The sequence below is a fragment of the Scyliorhinus canicula genome, chromosome 5 (genome assembly GCF_902713615.1).
Source record: "Scyliorhinus canicula chromosome 5, sScyCan1.1, whole genome shotgun sequence".
Classification (NCBI taxonomy): domain Eukaryota; kingdom Metazoa; phylum Chordata; class Chondrichthyes; order Carcharhiniformes; family Scyliorhinidae; genus Scyliorhinus; species Scyliorhinus canicula.
This window is the reverse complement of record NC_052150.1, coordinates 170,829,587-170,848,441: the sequence shown is the minus strand read 5'-3', so window position 1 is coordinate 170,848,441 and position 18,855 is coordinate 170,829,587. Positions and strand designations below refer to the sequence as shown.

General features: G+C 48.8%; 1 protein-coding gene across 1 annotated transcript in view; it reads right to left on the bottom strand.

Annotated features, from left to right (window-relative positions):
• The window catches only part of malrd1 (MAM and LDL receptor class A domain containing 1), a 499,008-nt gene that overhangs the window by 105,508 nt on the left and 374,645 nt on the right, over window positions 1–18,855 (bottom strand). Inside the window, exon 32 of the mRNA XM_038796452.1 lies at window positions 8,351–8,552. Coding sequence (XP_038652380.1) covers window positions 8,351–8,552 — 202 coding nt within the window. The remainder of the gene's footprint in view (window positions 1–8,350; window positions 8,553–18,855) is intronic.

Here is an 18,855-nt window from a genome sequence, read left to right as displayed (position 1 = left end):
AGTGAATATCAGGAAGCCAAGAGCACTCCTCAGATTGCAGCGAGTGATGGAAGGGTCCGTCCGCGTTCAGTCCAAGGTGACAGCGCCTGTTTGCGCATACACCGAAGTTTACACTGGCAGGTTGGTGGCTGACGTGGAGACCTTAGTCTAGGACTTCAGTTCTGCGTTGCTTTTTTACAAAATATTTTTATTCAAATAAGATTTAAATGATAACAAAAACAGCAACACTACAGAAAATCCCAACCATGTATCATACCAGAAATGCAACCACCCCATCTCCCCCAATCCACCTCTCCTCTCACCACCCCCCATAAAGGAAACAAAACCTTAACCAAAATAAAAAGACAACGTTCACCCCCCTAACAGCTGACAGTAATCAGTTCCCTGAAGTAGGGAATGAAGGGCTGCAACCTCAAGTAGAACCCATTCTCTGACCCCCTCATGGTATACTGGTCATTCTCAAGGTGCGAAAATTCAATCAGGTCTCCCAAACATGCTGAGGCATTAGGCGACACTGGGGATCTCCACACAAGCAGAACTCACCTCCGGGCTATTAGCGAGGTGAAGGTGTCCAATACTCCAAACATGGCCACCAACGGGCATGGCTCCAGCTGAACGTTCAAAATCCCTGACATTGTGTCAAAAAAGGAGACCCAGAAACTAACAAGCTTGGAGCAAGACCAAAACATGTACGTGTGATTCACCGACTCCCGAAAGCACCACTCACACCTCTTCTCCCCCCACTGAGAAGAACCCACTCATACGTGCCCTTGTCAGGTATGCCCTGTGCACCACCTTGAACTGGATCAGGCTTTGCCTCACACATGAGGAGGTGAAGTTGACCCTGTGAAGAGCCTCACTCCACACACTCCTCTCAACGACTAAGCCCAGCTCACCCTCCCACCTCCTCTTTAATGAAAAATGAAAAAAATGAAAATCGCTTTTTGTCACGAGGAGGCTGCAATTAAGTTACTGTGAAAAGCCCCTAGTCGCCACATTCCGGCGCCTGTCCAGGGAGGCTGGTACGGGAATCGAACCGTGCTGCTGGCCTGCTTGGTCTTCTTTAAAAGCCAGCGATTTAGCCTGGTGAGCTAAACATCGTAATGTTTACAGCGTGAACGACGTTTACATCGTAAAACGATGTCTGTTCCATCGGCGACATCTGCCCAGAGACATCCAATATTTTAACCTCCCCTAACTCGGCCAAGGACAGGACCCTGCCTATAAGTAAAGGCGATGGTACCAGGGGAAATGAAAAAAGCTCTTTGTATCAAACAAATTGAGCACCTGAAATCACCCCAAGTAGGCAGGGCTCCAAACGCATTGCCAAAGCCTTAGCAAACAACTTAGCGTCAGCGCTTAATAATGAAATAGGTTGATACGACCCACATTCCATTGGATTCCTGTCCTTCTTCAGGATCAAAAAAGTTGATGCCTGTGCCAGCGTGACTTGCAACACCCACCGCAAAATCATTAAATATATCCAGCAGAAGTGGGACTAACTGATCAGCAAACGGTTTGTAAAATTGAATGGGGAACCCATTCGGACCGGGTGGGTCTGAGTGGGAGACCCTATTGGCATCTCCAACTCCTGCCTTCCCCCCTGCACCACCTCCGGCAAGGACAACCCATCCAAAATTGCCTCATTGATGAACCCTCCTCCAGGGCCTTTGACTCACATAACCCACGGTTGAAGGCCTCAAACACCTCAGCAGCCTCTTGCGGCTGACAATCAAAACCTGAGTGATATACCTGCCCCACCCTTCCCCTCCACAACCTTGTATAATCCATGCTTCCAAACCACATCAGCCTTCAAACGTCTCTGGTATGCAAACACCTGGGACCTTTTTACTTGGCCATTTACCCCACTCACATTCCAAGTTATCAACTGGTCCAGAGGCCTCTGACCACACTCTCACCCCTCCCCCTCCCATGCCCACTGGACCCAGCATCAACCATTGGCTGTGAGGCAATCCAGCAGTGCCCCAATCTATGGCAGCTCTGAGCTAACCCAAGATGGCCTTCCGGGAATCCTCAAGGGTAATTAGAGATGGGTAATAAATGCTGTCCCATGAACGAATAAAACAAAAGCTAATTACATTAATCCCACCTCCATGGTAACAAGCTACAGACATCTATCCTTAATTAGCTGTACTGCTAACAGAGTGACCATTGCACAGGAAATCAGTAAATCAATGTCAACTAAACAGTACATCGACGATCAGCAGCCTCTGCACCCACGCCCCCGCCCCCCCACCCAAACCAAACTTTAATATAGAACCAAATGGGAAAACCAATACCCCCATCGAAAAAAAACCTCCCAATAGTGCAATATACAAACCCCAACTTTGCCCAGGAAAAACACGCACCAACCTGCCCAGACACAACTCCAAGCCCTTCCCCGTATTACAAAAATACGGCAAAAAATAAAAATACAGAAGAACCTAACAGTGACCAAACAACAAACTCCATAGTCCTTAAAAAACCTTAGTCCTCCCCCAGTCCATGCTTCTTGACAAACCCATTTGCATCCTCCGGCGCATCAAACTTTAGAAGGCAGGATTCTCTGTTGGCTGACGCTGAAATCGTGAAACGCGATTTGGCGGAGAATAGGTTCCGACGCCGAAATCACGGCAAGCGGCCATTTGACGCCAAATTGCAATTCTCCGTCACCTTGACGGCAGCGTCAATGCAGACCAGAAGGCACGTACAGTAAATACCGTTTTCATGTCATTAATGGGCCCGACCCAGTATTCTCTGGGGCCTCCGTGATTCTATGCCTTCAATGGTCCGAGTTCCCGATGACGCGGTTCATTTATACTTTCAATAATCGTGAAACCGGCGTTGTGGCTGATGGGGGAGAGAGAGGTAGGATACAGAGAGGCGCAACTGCGGGCTGCCAGGTGGGACACTGGCTGGGCTGGCTGAGGTGGGGGGGGTCGGGGGGCAGGGTCTGCCAAGGTCGGGGAGGGGGAATGATCAAGGAATGGGCCGTGTGGCCGGGTGACCTCCGCGAGACTGGGGCACTGTCCAATAATGGACCACCATAGCCGCGGCCTACAAAGCAGCTATCTTGCTGCGCACCCCACTGACCACACACCTTGGCCCCTGGTTCTGCAGTGACACCGACTGTATGGGTGCCCTCACCCCCCCAACCCGGCTGCCACCCACTGGCAGGGCATCAGGCAGCCCACTCAAGAGCAATGGCCACTGTAGCATCGACGGAGGTGTCAGGTTGGGGGGGGGGGGCGCAGAGCATATAACTGGCGAGGGCAGTGCTAGCTGACGGTACCCCTGGCAGCAGGACAGGTACCAGGGCCAACAATGGGGCCAGGGGTGCGGAGATGGGGGAGGCGTGCGGTGCCCTGGTTGGGCATGGGGTACGCACCATGCTAACATGTCGGCTTTTCACCCCCTGCAGACAATTGATATTGGAAGTCAACCAGCAATGGTGGCCTTCCTGTAGGAGCTGGAGCTGCTTGAGGAGGAGGAAGCTGCAGCAGCGGAGTCTGCTCTAGTGGAACAGAATGCAGCCATCCAGGATGGAGGGCCAGCCGCCCAACAGGCCGAAGAGTAGGAGGTGCCAATGAGGCGCAGAATGAGGCCTTGTGCATACTGGCATTTGAGAACCTTTAGGACTGGGCATGCCGTCGAAGACTTTGGCTGAACAGGGTGACAGAGTGAAATATCTGACAGATGGTGGCATGCCTGGCACCTGCGGGTATGGGGAAGGACACCTGCTCCCGGTGACCATCAAAGTGACGGTCACCCTGAACCTTTACACGACGGGGTCCTTCCAGGTGTCGAGTGGGGACCTATCCGGGACCTCACAGACCTCAGTGCACAGGCACTTCCATCATGGTGGCCCTATATACCCAGTCGCCGCAATACATCCATTTCAATGTGGACCAGGTCCACCCGGATACCCGGGCAGCAGGGTTCACCGCCATTGACGGGATGCCCCTGGTCCAGGTGGTGAGCGACAGGATGCATGCCCCCTACAAAAAACCTGCAGATGACAGACTGGTCTACACAAAGTGAAATGGATTCCACTCGATGAACATGCAGCTGATATGTGACCATCAGCTGCACATCATGCATGCCTGCGCCAGATACCCGGACAACATGCACGATGCCTTCATCCTGGCACACTCGACAATTCCTGACCTGTTCCACAGAATCGCGCTGCAGAGGGGCGTTGTGCCTCATCTGACGAGGAGGATGCGGGGGAGGGTCGCCAGGACATGGGGCCCAGGCAGGCACAGGGGCCCAGGCAAGCACAAGAGGCCACATGACCTGTGCGCCAGGGACAACGCGCATGGGCCACTCTGATTACCTCCAGGATCACCGACTAGGGCGGGGGAACTGTCCAGGGGCATGGACACTGCATGTGAAATACAATCGATTCGAATGAGAAATGGTGCCGAGCTCACCAGGTCCAAGATTGAACTCAGGAGCCTGACAAGTTGCAGCTGCATAAACACACTGCACTCCCCACACACACCATACCAGTTAACAAGATGGCAGCGAGGAAAGCGACACCTATTTCATAGACACTGAGCTGGAGATACTCCTGGACTCTGTACTCCGGCCCAGAAATGAGGCTGCCAGCTATCGTCATTCGCCATGCCAGGGCGTAGGCAACAGAGGCATTCAGCACCGTGAGCAATTCCCCCAGACGGGTAGCATGTGGAGCACAATCGATGGTTGAGATAACCTCAGACCACAAGTGATCTATGCCGTTAGGAAGTTGGCCCATCAGTGGTGGGGGGCATCTGAGGTGGGCCATCAGGTATTGTGCTGAGACTGACTGTCCCAACGGCGTGCGGCATACTCTTCAACGATGCAGTTTTGGTGGGGGGGGGGGGGGGGGGGGGGGAGCATCCAAAAACAGGCGACTCCCCCAATTTCGGCATTAAAAGGGATTCTCTGCCCGAATGTGATTTCGGCATCGGCAAGCGGAAAATCCTGTCCTTAGTCTCAGGAATTGAAAATCCCCCCACTTGTCTCTGTTATTGAAAGTCACCTGAAAATGAACAGGTTACACCACTCCAAGCCTCATGTTGCTTAGCCTTCTTAAACGCTGCACGCCTTCTTGTCAGTTCTGCCCCACACCTTGGTATATCTGATGGCATGGCCCTCCCATCTACAGTCGCGATGGTCCTTGGCCCACGCCAAGACTCGCTCCTTATCCAGGTACCAATGAAACCTGACTGTGATCACCCATGGTGGCTCCCCAGATGTGGGCTTCTGCCTCAGGACCAATGAGCCCGGTCCAACATAGAAGAGGTCGGAAAGACCCCCTCCCCCATCAACTTTCCGAAAATCCTGAACAGATAGTCCATGGAGTTTGGGTTCTCCAGGCTCTCCGACAGCCCAACAATTCTTAAGTTTTGCTGCCTGGAACGATTCTCCAGATCGGCATCCTTGGTCCTTAGCACTCTCTGGCCCTCTGTCAGCAATGCCTCTCTGCCTCCAGGGAGATAATCCAATCACTATGGTCAGAGAGCGCCACCTCCACCTTTTGTATCCTCATCCCTTGTACATCTACCTGCCGGTCCCTCTTGTCTGTGGCTGCCCATGGGGTCGTTGCCTTCTCCAGATCCTCAGCGACCGCCTGCCACTGCTTCATAAATTCATCGGTCAAGAAACTAACCAACATCTCAGTCGACCGCTGAGGGGCCAACGACACCGGAGAAGACTCTGCCATGGTCCCCCTGCTGAGGCACGAGGAAGTCCTGAGTCTGGTGATGGTCCCTTGCTCTACTTCTGCCTTGTGTTACATTTACCGGACATTACTCGTACAAGGGGATCTTATTCCATCAAACTACACCAATTTCCTTCAAAACATCGTCCATAATCCGGGCAAAATGGCCAAAAACAGACGGCCCTGGCAGGAGCCACCACCTATGCTCACCAAATAGCCGCCACCGGAAGTCAGTTCTGCATTGCTGCAGGAGCAGTGTTCCCTCACTGTAGCCCATGGTGGCATCCATCAGTACCCCTGCACAAGAGGGGGATGGGCCACCTCCATCTCACTCAAGCTTCCCGTTCTCCTCAGGTAATCAGCCAGAGGCTCTCAGGCATCCATAGGGAGGAGGATCAGCAGGTACATACCACGTGGGTATCCACACAGGTGACCCCGGCAGTGTCCATCCAATCCCAATCCCCTCTTCAGTTCCAGTTCCACAGCCCCCATCAGTCCCAGTTCCACAGGCGAACGAGAATGCACTTACCCCATGGCAGGCCACCCAAAGCAGGCAGGGGGCCTCCTGTTCTTGGTCCTCCAGAAGATGCCTGTCAAAGTCATCACAGACAACAGGCTGTAGCATTCAGCAGGCTTCATCCACCTCCACTGTGATGTTGTGGAAGCACCAAGATGGCGACACAGTGGTTAGCACTGCTGCCTCACTGTACCAGTGACCTGGGTTCGATTCCGAGCATGGGTGACTGTGTGGAATTTGCACATTCTCCCCATGTCTACATGGGTTTCCTCCGGGTGCTCCGGTTTCCTCCCACAGTCCAAAGATGTGCAGGTTCGGTAGATTGGCCATGCTAAATTGCGCCATAGTGTCCAGGGATGTGCAGATTTCACAGCTATTTTTATGCATGCCCGCTCTTAATGATGAGCTGTGTTGTTATCAAGCAGGTTTGCCACTGTGGCCTCTCCCTCCATTTATCACAGATGTCGCTATCTAGCACTTCTCACTTATGTGCTCTTCTTCCATCACACTACAATGTGTGCCCATTCACAAATCATTCTCAACATCAGTGATGATTCACATGCTTCACAGGGTCCTGCATTGCTAATTCTTGCCTGTGTAAGATTGAGGCTGATGTGGACTAGCAGCTGCTTTCACGAAAGGTGAAGGCCTAGTTTAGAATGAGAGATGTCGACAGAGATGTATACTCTATGTACTCTCTGTACTGTGGCAGGGATTCCAAGCCACGACGCCCTCCTCAGAGCTCATGTGCGCTCGTGCGTGCCAACCGCGTTTCTGAGTTCACAAAACGTGGCAGGCTGACCACTAATTGTGAGGACCTTGCCACCTCAGGGTGCCTACGCTGTACCCCTCTCAGCCACCTTATCGCCATGCCGCTAACACCTACATGCTTCAGAGTGTATTACTTTTCAGTTGTCCATCCAAAGGCCGCAAGGCTCAATTCACAGTGCAGGAATTGATTTGATTTAATTTCACGGACTAGTTGTGTACATGCTTAATCTGTTTGCTCCAAGGGTTATGAACTTCCCTGGCTTAGTTGTGAATATGCTCTGTTAAGTGCTCCCTTACTGAGAGTTAGCAATGGTGGGACAGCTCATTAGTGCAGAAGATAAGGACCCAACCTGGACCCAACCTGAACCTGTGACTAACCTTCACAGACCATCAACAGTACCAGCTACAGTTGCTGCCCTGTGCTTTCAGAAATGTTACTTATACAGGCCAAAATGATCACAGAAAAGACTACTGACACAGTGCCAATTGGATCCTCCTGTGCTCTTTCACACTGAGAACCAAGGAAGAAGTGGGGTGAGCAAAGCCTGGGATCTTTAGAGGACACTGGGAGGAAAGGAGTTAATTTTTTGTGGAGGGGAAAATGCAGCATGTATTCGTAAGCAATCGGTATCTTGCGTAAATAATGTCTAAAGCTGCTTATCACAGTGACCACAGCAGAACCTGAATCTCAACAATGCCTGCTTGTGCTCGAGCCAGATTTATTGCCAACAGCACATTCAGCAACTTTTGCAAGCCTGAAAATAATAAATAAGCCTTTTTTAAAAAAAAAACAGGATTGATGCAAAATCTGCCTGCACATAATCTTATGGACCGACAAGCTGTCACAGTAGCTGACGATTTCACAAATTGGACATGCAACCAACATTGGTAGGACAGGCCATTTGACAAGCTTGAAAGAGTATGTAGTGGCTGTGGAAACAGATCTGGACAAGTGTCGCTGGATCCTTGAGAGAATTATGAGAGAAAAATGTCTAAAATGTTTTGTTTACACTCTTACATTACTGTTGCAGACTGGAAACATTAATATGAAAATTAAAATACTTCAAGTGCTTTCCTTTCTATTATCAATTGTTAGCTGGAGATGATTTTTCCTCAACTAGTCAGTGCAGGGAGACAGGAATCCTTGGATCTGCTGGCAGCCTAAAGGTTAATTTAAAAACTCATCCATATGAGTAGAGTCTAATTGAAGGTTAGAATGAAGACAGAGCCTTTGGCTGCTCATGAAAAAAGGTTAATAGATGATAAAGGGGTGAGTGCCTCATGACAGCAAATTCCTCGTCTTACTGCTGACAGCCATTAATGTACACTGAAGAGTGGGTTTCATGGTACAGTACCTCCAGTAACACATTCCAGGCTAAAAGAGATGTCATCAATTGCAATATCTGTGAGGTCATCGCCACCCACTTCAGCTCCAAACACTACTTTAAATGGATAGTTGTTGGAAACAATCACATTGGCATAAATCCAGTTATCCGCCTTGCTCCCAGTCACTGACCACATCAATAGGGGCATTCCATGCTCACCGACACTGAATACCTGGAAGAGAGAAATATTTCTGAAATATTACTGTGTTGACAGAGAGCAGAATGCATCTTCACATTTTTCATGTATGGGTCATTGCTTCAAGCACAGTTAATCTCACTTCTGTACTGCTTACTGTACAAATAAACCCTTCTGAAACTTCGCTCCAGATGCCAGTCACATTTTATGGGAACTTTGAACTTGGAAGTTGAGAATCTGAACACTTACTCATTTTCTTCCTGCGTTAGGCTGACAGTTATCAATGGGCAGTCTCCAACAAAATATATTAGAATTGCTCTGCATTGTTGCATTGTTTCTTTCCTTATTTTAGGGAAAGCCAGCATTTCAAATGGGCTCCCACCTTGTAAGCACCTGCTCCTGGTAGAATTTAATTTGACAGAAGCACAGATTAGAGAACTGGGCATGGAGTCAGTGCATCCAATTGGTGGCTCCCCAGTAAGTCAGCTTTTAAAATCAATATGAAAATGGAAATTATTGGTCGCAAAAGAAAAGCTAGTTTGTGAGTTATAACAAACGGATTCTAACATGCAACAGTACAGGCTTCTAAATTTATAAAGTTTGGAAATAAAATGTATTGATATGAAGCTGAGACAGAGGATAAGCTTTCTCAGAGCCCTCCCTTGCACGCAGCACATGTCGGAAATTCAAAGCTGGTGCTTGGATCATTATGCTGCACATCGGTAGCAGGCACGGATATAGAAATGAATCCAGGGTTTTTGCTCTGACACATTTCAAAAGCTTTGGGACATAATTTGTCATTATTTAGAACCAAAGGCAGCTCAGCAAATGAGGGTAATGGGACTGGACTCTCTCAAAACGGGACTATGTCCCCAAGCCGGTGTAAAAACGCTGGCATTTCACTCCCGAGTTTCCGATAATTCACTTACCTGCAGGGGGCTAGCAGTGACCCAGAGTAGTTTACGCAGCTTTAGCTGCGGATATGGGGCCCTGCACTTCCGGTTTTGAGTCCGCGCAAGCGCACGGTAGCAGCCTCCAGCGGCTGCGCCGAGCGGCATGGCGTACTTGGACTGCGAAGGCAGCTGCAGAATGTAGGCCCTCCTCGATTGGCCGCGCGCCCAAAGATGCGACCAGCCCGATCTGTCCCCCAGCCGCCCATAAGGCCCCGCCCGATCCCCCCCCCCCCCCCCCGCCCCTCCCACCAGAGCGGCTGCAGACTGAGTCTTCCTGAGCTTTCCGAACAGCGATAGGTGGTTAGAACTTGGCCAGTTCGGAGCGGAGGATCATTGGACGGGCCTCTGGCAATGGACCCCAGCCGTGCGGAGTATTCCACGAACACACCGATTCTTGGGTCCCGGAAAATCGCCGGATCGGCGCCGGACCCGGTTTCGGCGTGAAAATGGATTCTCTGCACCCACACTGTGATTTTGGAGTGGGGCTGCGGAGACTCCAGCCCATGATGTTTTCCTTGTGTTGACAATTCAGTTTAGATGGTGCAGCTCAGAAATTCGGTTGCGCTTGTACGTGGATGGGTAAGTGAGCAGGCTTACTGTTCACGGGCCTGCCCACGTGGGTGCAGAGACCATTTTTAAAGTGTCCCTGGAACCCATTATAACAGGTCAGGCATGCGGCCAACATTACTCATGCTGACTTAAAGATAGCCAGCACCTCTGAAAGAGAAATGAACTGTGACCGCTGGCAGGAGGCGGCGTAAAGGAAGAATTGGCAACCACCAGTCAGTACGCATTACAAAATATGATGGTTTATTTACCATTGACACAGGGTTTTCATGATGTTATTGCTACTAAATCCATGATCTACTCTGGCTGTAAAAGCCCTCGCTCAGCATCAAAATCCTCGTGCTCGATTCTCATTGGGAGATAGGGTCACATGACTTTCCGATATTTGCCCCTTAAAGGGGCCATCTCCTACACGTGGCAACACTTGTAACAAGTAAAATGGTATGAAGACCTATAGATCAAACATCAGGTTCTCTGCTGCAACTTTCAAAGTGCAGGTTTAGGTGGTGTATAGAATGAGAAAAATCTTGTTATCCTTGGAGTCAGAGCGCTCTCTGGGCAGATCCTCTGTTGCCAGTGCTAAGGAGAGCTTAGAAGGTCAACTGAAGTTTCGAATGTGTAGCCACCTGGGGTGGCCACTGCCCAACACAAAATGGAAGATTACAAAGAATGCAGGGAAAATGGACATGTTGCAAAAGCAAGCAGCTTGCAAAAGCGCTTGTGTATTCTGACTGCTGCAGAAACCAGACAGCACTGTGAAAAAAACAAGTTAGCATACTAATGAGGCGATACCCGGTGATTCCCAGGTACAATGGAAACAAGTTAACTCAAATCGCTACAGTGAATAGAAGGCCAGACTTCTCGGCGCCAAGAGAAGTCCAAAACAATAAGCCCCAAGAACCACCCAGTGATCGAAGAACAGCCCCGTTATTGGGGAAATTCAAATCAATCGTTTGGGAAGAGACCCAATCGATTGCGAGTGTATAGAGGGTCCGCCCAGGTGGGCGCGAGACCCTGGGAGAGGTATAAGACAGAGACCCCGACCCCAGCTCTCTCTCTTAGCCGGCCCTCCCAGCAGAACATGTTAGCAGCTCTCGAAGAACCTCGAGGAGAGGCCTGGTCAGCAGTCGCCATCAAGTAAGTGTCATACAATGACGCTACGAGAGTAGACACTCCTGACCCCTTTAGTCCACACCGACTGGAAACCTGCGGATCCAGGACAAAGCAAGAGGCCGTTGTTCCCTGATCCGGCAGTTCCCTTATTCCAGATAAGTATTGGCCTGTTAGTGTAGGATTAGTCTAGTCTTGTAGTTTTATATGCATAATTAGTAGATAACTGTATTATAATAAATGTGTCTTGTTTGAACTTACTAACTGGTGTATTGAGTTATTGGTCTGAACTTGAACTTGAAACTTGTGGCGGTATCTTAACGATACCTGGCGACTCTAGAGCTAAGGAACGAAACAGAGCCAAATTGAGTGTAAAGCACACTCACCCAGAATGAGCAACAAATGAAAGGTCATCAACCTGAAAAGTTAAAAATGATTCTCTCTGTGTTTTAAAATACCAATTGGAGAATACTGTACAGTGCATTTTAAGTTAACCTGAATTCCCGTCTCCTGGTTGGTAACTATTGATTGTGATCGTATGGACTTTAATTCAAAAGCTGCAACCTTGAAAACCATCACTGGAATGTCTCTCAAAACTAAATTAAAACAGCTCCATTTTATAAAGGAAGCAAATTACTGATCCTCGATGCTTGCTGCAGTCACGCTGTATTTGTGGGTGGTTTGTGCTATGGGGGCATATTATAGAATACAAGCAGCAGAACCCAGGCTGTTGTTTAAGAAATAAAATGAACTGCATTCCACTTTAAAGTTGTGGTAGAGTTAGTCAGAAAATTACTTTTATTTTAAATTTAAAGTGCCCGATTCCTTTTTTTCTAATTAAGGGGCAATTCAGCATGGCCCAACCCACGTACCCTGCACTGATTTGGGTTGTAGGGGTGAGATCACTCAGACACGGGTAGAATGTGCAAACTCCACATGGACAGCGACCTGGGGTTGGGATCGAACCCAGGGCCTCGGCACTGTGAGAAAATTCACAATGAGTATAATTTACCTGAACTAGATATCCACGTTTTGGATACCACTGTGTGTGGCTCTTTATCTGGAAGGACGGTTCTTGACTCTAAATTACAAAGGTTAAATTTTACAAATGACAGATGGACTGCCATTCACCTTACTTTGAGCCAGAGGATACAAAGTGAAAGATTTTGCTGTTCAAATGATTTCCAGAAAGACTTTTTGACAGATATTGAAAATGAATAGGGTGCAGAGTGCTTTGCTGAGCTGATTGTTGAATCATTGAAATTTAGAAACATAGAAACGGGAAGCAGGTTGAGGCCATTCGGCCCCTCGAACATGCTTTGCCATTCATTACGATCGTGGCTGATCATCAAGTTCACCACACTGAACCCGTCTTCCCCCCATATCCCTTGATCCCTTTAGCCCCAAGAAATTTCCTTCTTGAAATGTCACAATGTTTTGGCCTCAACTACTGTCCGTGGTCGCGGATTCCACAAATTTACCACTCTCTGGGTGAAGAAATTTCTCCTCATCTGTGTCCTAAAAGGTTTACCCCTTATCCTCAAGCTATGACTCAAGTTCTGGATTCCCCCACCATCGGGAACATTCTTTCTGAATCTACCCTGTCTAATCCTGTTACAATTTTATACATTTCTATGAGATCCCCTCTCACTCTTCTAAACTCCAATGAATATAATCCGAACCGACTGTCTTTCCTCATATGACAGTTCTGCCATCCCAGTGATCTGCCTGGTAAACCTTCGCTGCACTGTTTCCATAGCAAGAACATCCTTCCTCAGATAAGATACCAAAACAACACCCAATACTCCAGGTGTGGCTTCACAAATGCCCTATACAATTTCAGTAAAACATCTCTATTCCTATACTCAAATCCTCTCGCTATGGAGACTAACGTATCATTTGCCTTCTTTACTGCCTGCTGTACCTGCGCGTTTACTTTCAGTGACTGATGCACGAGGACACCAAGGTCTCGCTGAGTATCCACCTCTCTAAATTTACACCCATTCAAATAATGATCTGCCTAATCTATGGTTAACTAATAGCATATTTTATTGTAATAAAACTGACATTGACTGACATTGTGTGCAAAGAAATTGAAATCCCAGAAGAAAACAGAATTGTCAAACATATTTAAATTCAACAATTTAAAATTGTTACATATTGTGATCTGTGGGCCTGGAAACAGGAGAAACATCAGGGTCCATGATTTCTCCCCCTGCACTTGTCATGACATCAATCATCCTGTGAACCCACTCCAACATCGCTCACCTGTTCCTGGATCCTTCAGTGACCCTGGGCCTCAGGTGAGTGTAATACCAGCAGTGGCATTCATGAGATGATTGGCTGGTAGCTCTCAGGGGATGGGACTTCTACCCCTAGGGTCCTTGGTCTCTCTGCTGGACAGTTGTGCCTGATTGGCATTTATTTTGGTGCGTCTTCCCAAAAAGAGGAATCGGGGTGGCTCTCATTTGGCCTTCACCCCTCACCATTGCTTCCATTAAATACCACCAATCGTGTTTTGGATTCATTCACAATTACAGATATGTCCTCAACATTTAGAATTTTTCAAACCGCTGTTCTTCCTGCATCCTGTGATCCATACTCAACTCAATTCACCGCCTCGTACACACTTTCGACCTCTTTCTTCAGCAGCGCTGACTTACACTTCCTCAAGACAGTTTTATCACATCCTTTGTCTCATATGACTTTTTAACAGAAAACTTATTTTCTTCCTTTCAGATACGAAGGATTGCAAGCTTCAACAACTCTTTGGTAGCAACACCCTTCCTGATCTTTCTTCCTCTTAATGTCCCTCTGACCATATTCCTTCTGTAGTATAATGCTCTAACACAAAAAGGATTAAGGTGGGACTAAGAATATTGCTGTCAACACAGTGATGTAAGAGAACACATGACCCACAACTAGGGGTTAGTGTTGTGTTGGACAGAGCCGTGTATAGATGCAAGCACGGAGACAACCCCTAGCTTGAAGCATTATTGTACTTATATACATCATTTCATATTTAATAAATACTTACTGTTGAATTACCTAAGACTATGAATATCTTATGAAGGCCTACTGAATTTTGCCCAGCACTTTACAACATGGTGGCAGTGAATAAAGGCTTCAGAAGAAAGTTAAAATCCTGGAAAACTGAAGGACAATTCAAAGGGGTATTCTGCCCTCAAGAATTGAAGGCGCAGAAGAAAATCACCAGAGAAAAGCTCCAAAGACAAGTTTGGAAGCTGAAGGCATAAATTAAATTTCTCACTGCAGCGGAAGAACTCCACTGAATGCTGTGACTCCAGCTTCAATACCCAGAATGTGCAGAGCCAGCAGGCCCAGCAGGGGTGAGCTAAACATTTTAAATTCCTAGGCAACACAAGTTTAAGTACTGCCGTGCTCAGAAATTGCCATTTAAATTGCAGTCCAAGAAATCTGATTCCTGAATGGGCACCTGAACACATGAGGGCCGAGCTTGCATCAAACAAAGAAAAAAATAATTAATTGAACATGAATTATGACTGTGTAGGCAGCTTTAAAAACCCAGCAAGACCAAGACCCGTGAAGATTGTACTAAAGTCAGGAAGACAATTTAAAACACTGAGATCATCCACTGTATAGAATGGCTGAAGGCTGTGATATGGTGACCTACAATCTGAGCGAATCAGGGATAAAATGGTTGTACAATTGGCAGATAATGCTAGTTTAGCACACTGGGCTAAATCGCTGGCTTTTAAAGCAGACCAAGGCAGGCCAGCAGCACGGTTCGATTCCCGTACCAGCCTCCCCGAACAGGCGGCGGAATGTGGCGACTAGGGCCTTTTCACAGTAACTTCATTGAAGCCTACTCGTGACAATAAGCAAATTTCATTTTCATTTTCATTCTCAGACATGCTTGAAGAGAAGGGAGATCTACCCTTGGGAAGGGCATCCAGATTGTCAGACAATCTGAAATCTGTTTTCACACAGATCCATATTAGGGAGATACAGCAAACTCTGGGACAAAGTAAATCCTATTGTCCAGCTTGTGAAGCAGCACAGAAGCAGGGACATCTCAGGTCATGGGAAGCAATACCCGAAGATGGAGAGGAACCAGCAATGAGAAGAGCCTCAGCCTCTGGCTCCGATGCAAGTTGGAGGGGTAATCCCCCAGATCACAGAATAACCCACAACCAGCATGACAGTGCTCCAAGAAATGGTAGAACTGAGCAGCAGCCATCTATTGACAACAGCACACCACATGGACAAATACAAAGATGAACTTTCAGCTAGGTCACATCGTCACAACAGGAAGAGTCATATTCCATCCCTGCATGCCTCACAGTGAGCCACACAAAGGAAGAAGAGAAAAAGAGAAGTAGAGATGAGCCCAGTGTCCATCTGCTCTTTAAAGAGTGGGATAAACCATCCACCATTCAACACTGGGGAATGCACCAAGAGCAATTCAATGCTAAAGACCAACAAAAGAGGATGAAAAGATACCCAGGTGCCAGGACAACTCCTGATTGACCAATGTTTAACTCCGCGACAGACCCTAAAACTCCACTTCTAGTAGTGAAGACAAGATATTGAAGGATTATCAGGCCTCCAGGCCACCTGAACCTATGAACTCAAGAGACTTGAGGGGGGTGGGGGTGTGGGGAGGAGGAGGGGGGAGATGGTATAGTACTAAGAATATCATACACGGGGTAACTGGGACTAACTTGTAAATATGTTGGATAATGATTTGGAGGAGGCATAGTCTGGCGCATAAAGGGTTAGCATAATACTGAGTACAGCACAGCCCAAACGGTGATGTAACAAAAGGCATGATCCACACTTTGGCATCAGTGTGGTGTTGGACAGAGTTGTGTATATCATAGAATCCTAGAATTTACAGTGCAGAAGGAGGCCATTCAGCCCATCAAGTCTGCACCGGCCCTTGGAAAGAACACCCCACCCAAGTCCACACCTCCACCCTATCCCCATAACCCCACCCAAGCATTTTGGACACTAAGGGCAATTTAGCATGGCCAATCCACCTAACCTGCACATCTTTGGATTGTGGGAGGAAATCCGCACAGACACGGGGAGAACGTACAGATTCTACACAGACAGTGACCCAAGCCGGGAATTGAACCTGGGACCTGGAGCTGTTAAGCAACTATGCTAACCACTGTGCTACCGTGCCACCCGGTATAGAAGTAAGCATGTAGACGGTTCCTAGCTCAGACCTTTACTGTACCTATGTATATAGTTTCTAATGGTAAATAAATACTTACTGTTGAACTACCTAAGACTATAGATACCTTAACTATGCCCAACATCTTACAACACCTTTTAAAAATCTTACCCCTGCCATGTATTCATAATACCCTTTGACTTTCCTCCTCTTGACTTGTTCTGATGAAAGGGAATTGAGCTGAAATGTTAACTCTGTTCAATGTGTTGCCTGATTGCTGAGGATATCCAGCATTTTCTGTTTAGGCCATATGAAGGCTGCAGTGCGGAAAGAAGTTCAATAACCTCGTCAGAATAATCAAAATAAAAATCCCACCTCTCAGCTGAGTTACTCCCAACCCACATCCACAGCATCTCTTGACTCATTACTTACAACACTCCCCTCTCCAATTGTCCTCATTCAATTACACTGACTGTGCTGCATTCATTCCACAGCCTTCTCCCCCACTACACTGCCCCTCCTACTCCAACCACGATTGCCGCTCTCACTTCCCCACATCCCTTTTCCACAGTATCTGCATATTGACAGGCACATTGTTAAAACAGCTCCCACTAAGACATCCCCATCTTTCTTTTAAAAGGTCACACACATGTGGCAGAAGTCAGGGGCTACCTGCTCCACTTCTTCTCACTCAAGGAGGGTGTGCTGATTAACAGTCAGGGGGGTAGTCATGGCCGTAATGAGTGGCTGGAGGAGACGATGTGCAAGATTCCTCACCTCTAACTCACTCTACAAACTCTGCATCATAAATTAGCTGCTAAAAGCAGCCATTTATCTCTCTCTCCTCATTAAAAGCTCACCCTCTCATTCCTTTCAAGTGCTGAAAATGTTGATGCACATGTGATAATTCAGGAGGAGTAGGTTAGCCTTCCTGAAGGTGGACCATCATTCAATCTAACATGGGGACTGGCACAATGTGCACCTTAGAGGTGAGATGTGAGGTCTACATGCACTGCATAATTGGTGAAAGAGTTAAGGCTGGACCTAGGGCACCATCAGTGCAAATGCACGAAAGGGACAATTATTGGGTGAAATTTTCCGTAATTTACAGTGGAATTCTCTGACCCGGCGGGCGGTGCGAATCCCTCTCTGCCGCCCTGACGCCGGCTGGTGTATTCTCCGGCGCTGGTTTTTGGGCGGGGCGTGGGTCACGCCACATCAGTTAGGGGCCATTGGCAGCGCCCCCCCCCCCCCCCCGGCATTCTCCGGGCCCCAATGGGTCAAGCTGCTGTCCGTTTTTGGCCAGTCCCGCTGGCGTGGATTAGACATGGTCCCACATGGCAGGACCTGGCAGGTAAGTCGGCGGGGGCAGTCCTCGGGGGGGCACGGGTATTCCGACCCCAGGGTGGGGCCCCCATGGTGGCCTGGCCTGCGATTGGGGCCCACTGATCTGCGGGTGGGCCTGTGCTGTGAGGGCACTCCTTCCTTCTGCACCGGCCCCTATAGGGCTCCGCCACGGCCGGCGCGGAGAAGACAGCCCCTGCGTATGTGCCAGAATATGCTTGCCGGTCTGCGCATGCGCGGAACCATGTCGGCAGTTCCGCGCATGCGCGGTATCACGCTGGCCCATTGGCGCATGCGCGGGCTTGTGCATTCCCTTCGGTGCTGGCTGGCGTGGTGCCAACCCCTCCGCCGTCTACCTAGCTCCCGAAAGTGCGGAGAATTCCGCACTTTTGGGGGCTGTTGACGACGGAGTGGCTTATGCCAGTTTTCCCGCTGGCGTGGAGACTTAGTCCCGTGAAAGTTGAATCCCGCCCTTGTCTCAGCGAGAACACTGGAGAGAATCCGCCGGCGCCGTCAACAAAAAAGTCGCCGTACATTCAGCCTCTTGACAGCCAATTTTTTGCCCATGGTTTCATGCCACATCCGTGGCAGCCTGCCTCAGATTCGCTCACCTTGACGCAATTTAATCGCTGCAATATCTGGGGCTCATCATTTAAACGCCGCCCCAGCGCTTGCTCCAAATCCAATCGAGGGGAGAAGGCTGCCAGAAAGACTGCATCATGCTTCATCGAGGGAGCACACATCAAGATTCTGGATGGGGGTCCAGCAGAGGCGGGAGACCCTCTGCCCTCAATCAGGCATACTTCCTGCCAGCAAGTTCACTAACCGCCACCCCCCCTCCCCCACCCCAGCGCCGCGTGGAGACTGTGGCCATGACTGCGACCGCCAGCTCACTCCATAAGAGGACATGGCTGCAGTGCTGGAAGTCATTGAATGACTTTCTTCATGCAAGCAGGGTAAGACTGCCTCCTCATATCTCCCTCAGCACCCCTTAACACACCTTTCACACCTCCATGGGGATATCTCTCTCAGCCACCGTGCGGAGTCCCAGCACTTGGCATGCCACCCTCACTTGCCACCCCCCCCCCCAAACTCCCCATGATCCCACCCTGTATCACCTCAGCTCTTCACATCCCCACTCCCACTCGCTTCCCACTCATGCAGACTTCATTACCATCTGGCCAGGCACGGCTACCACCTA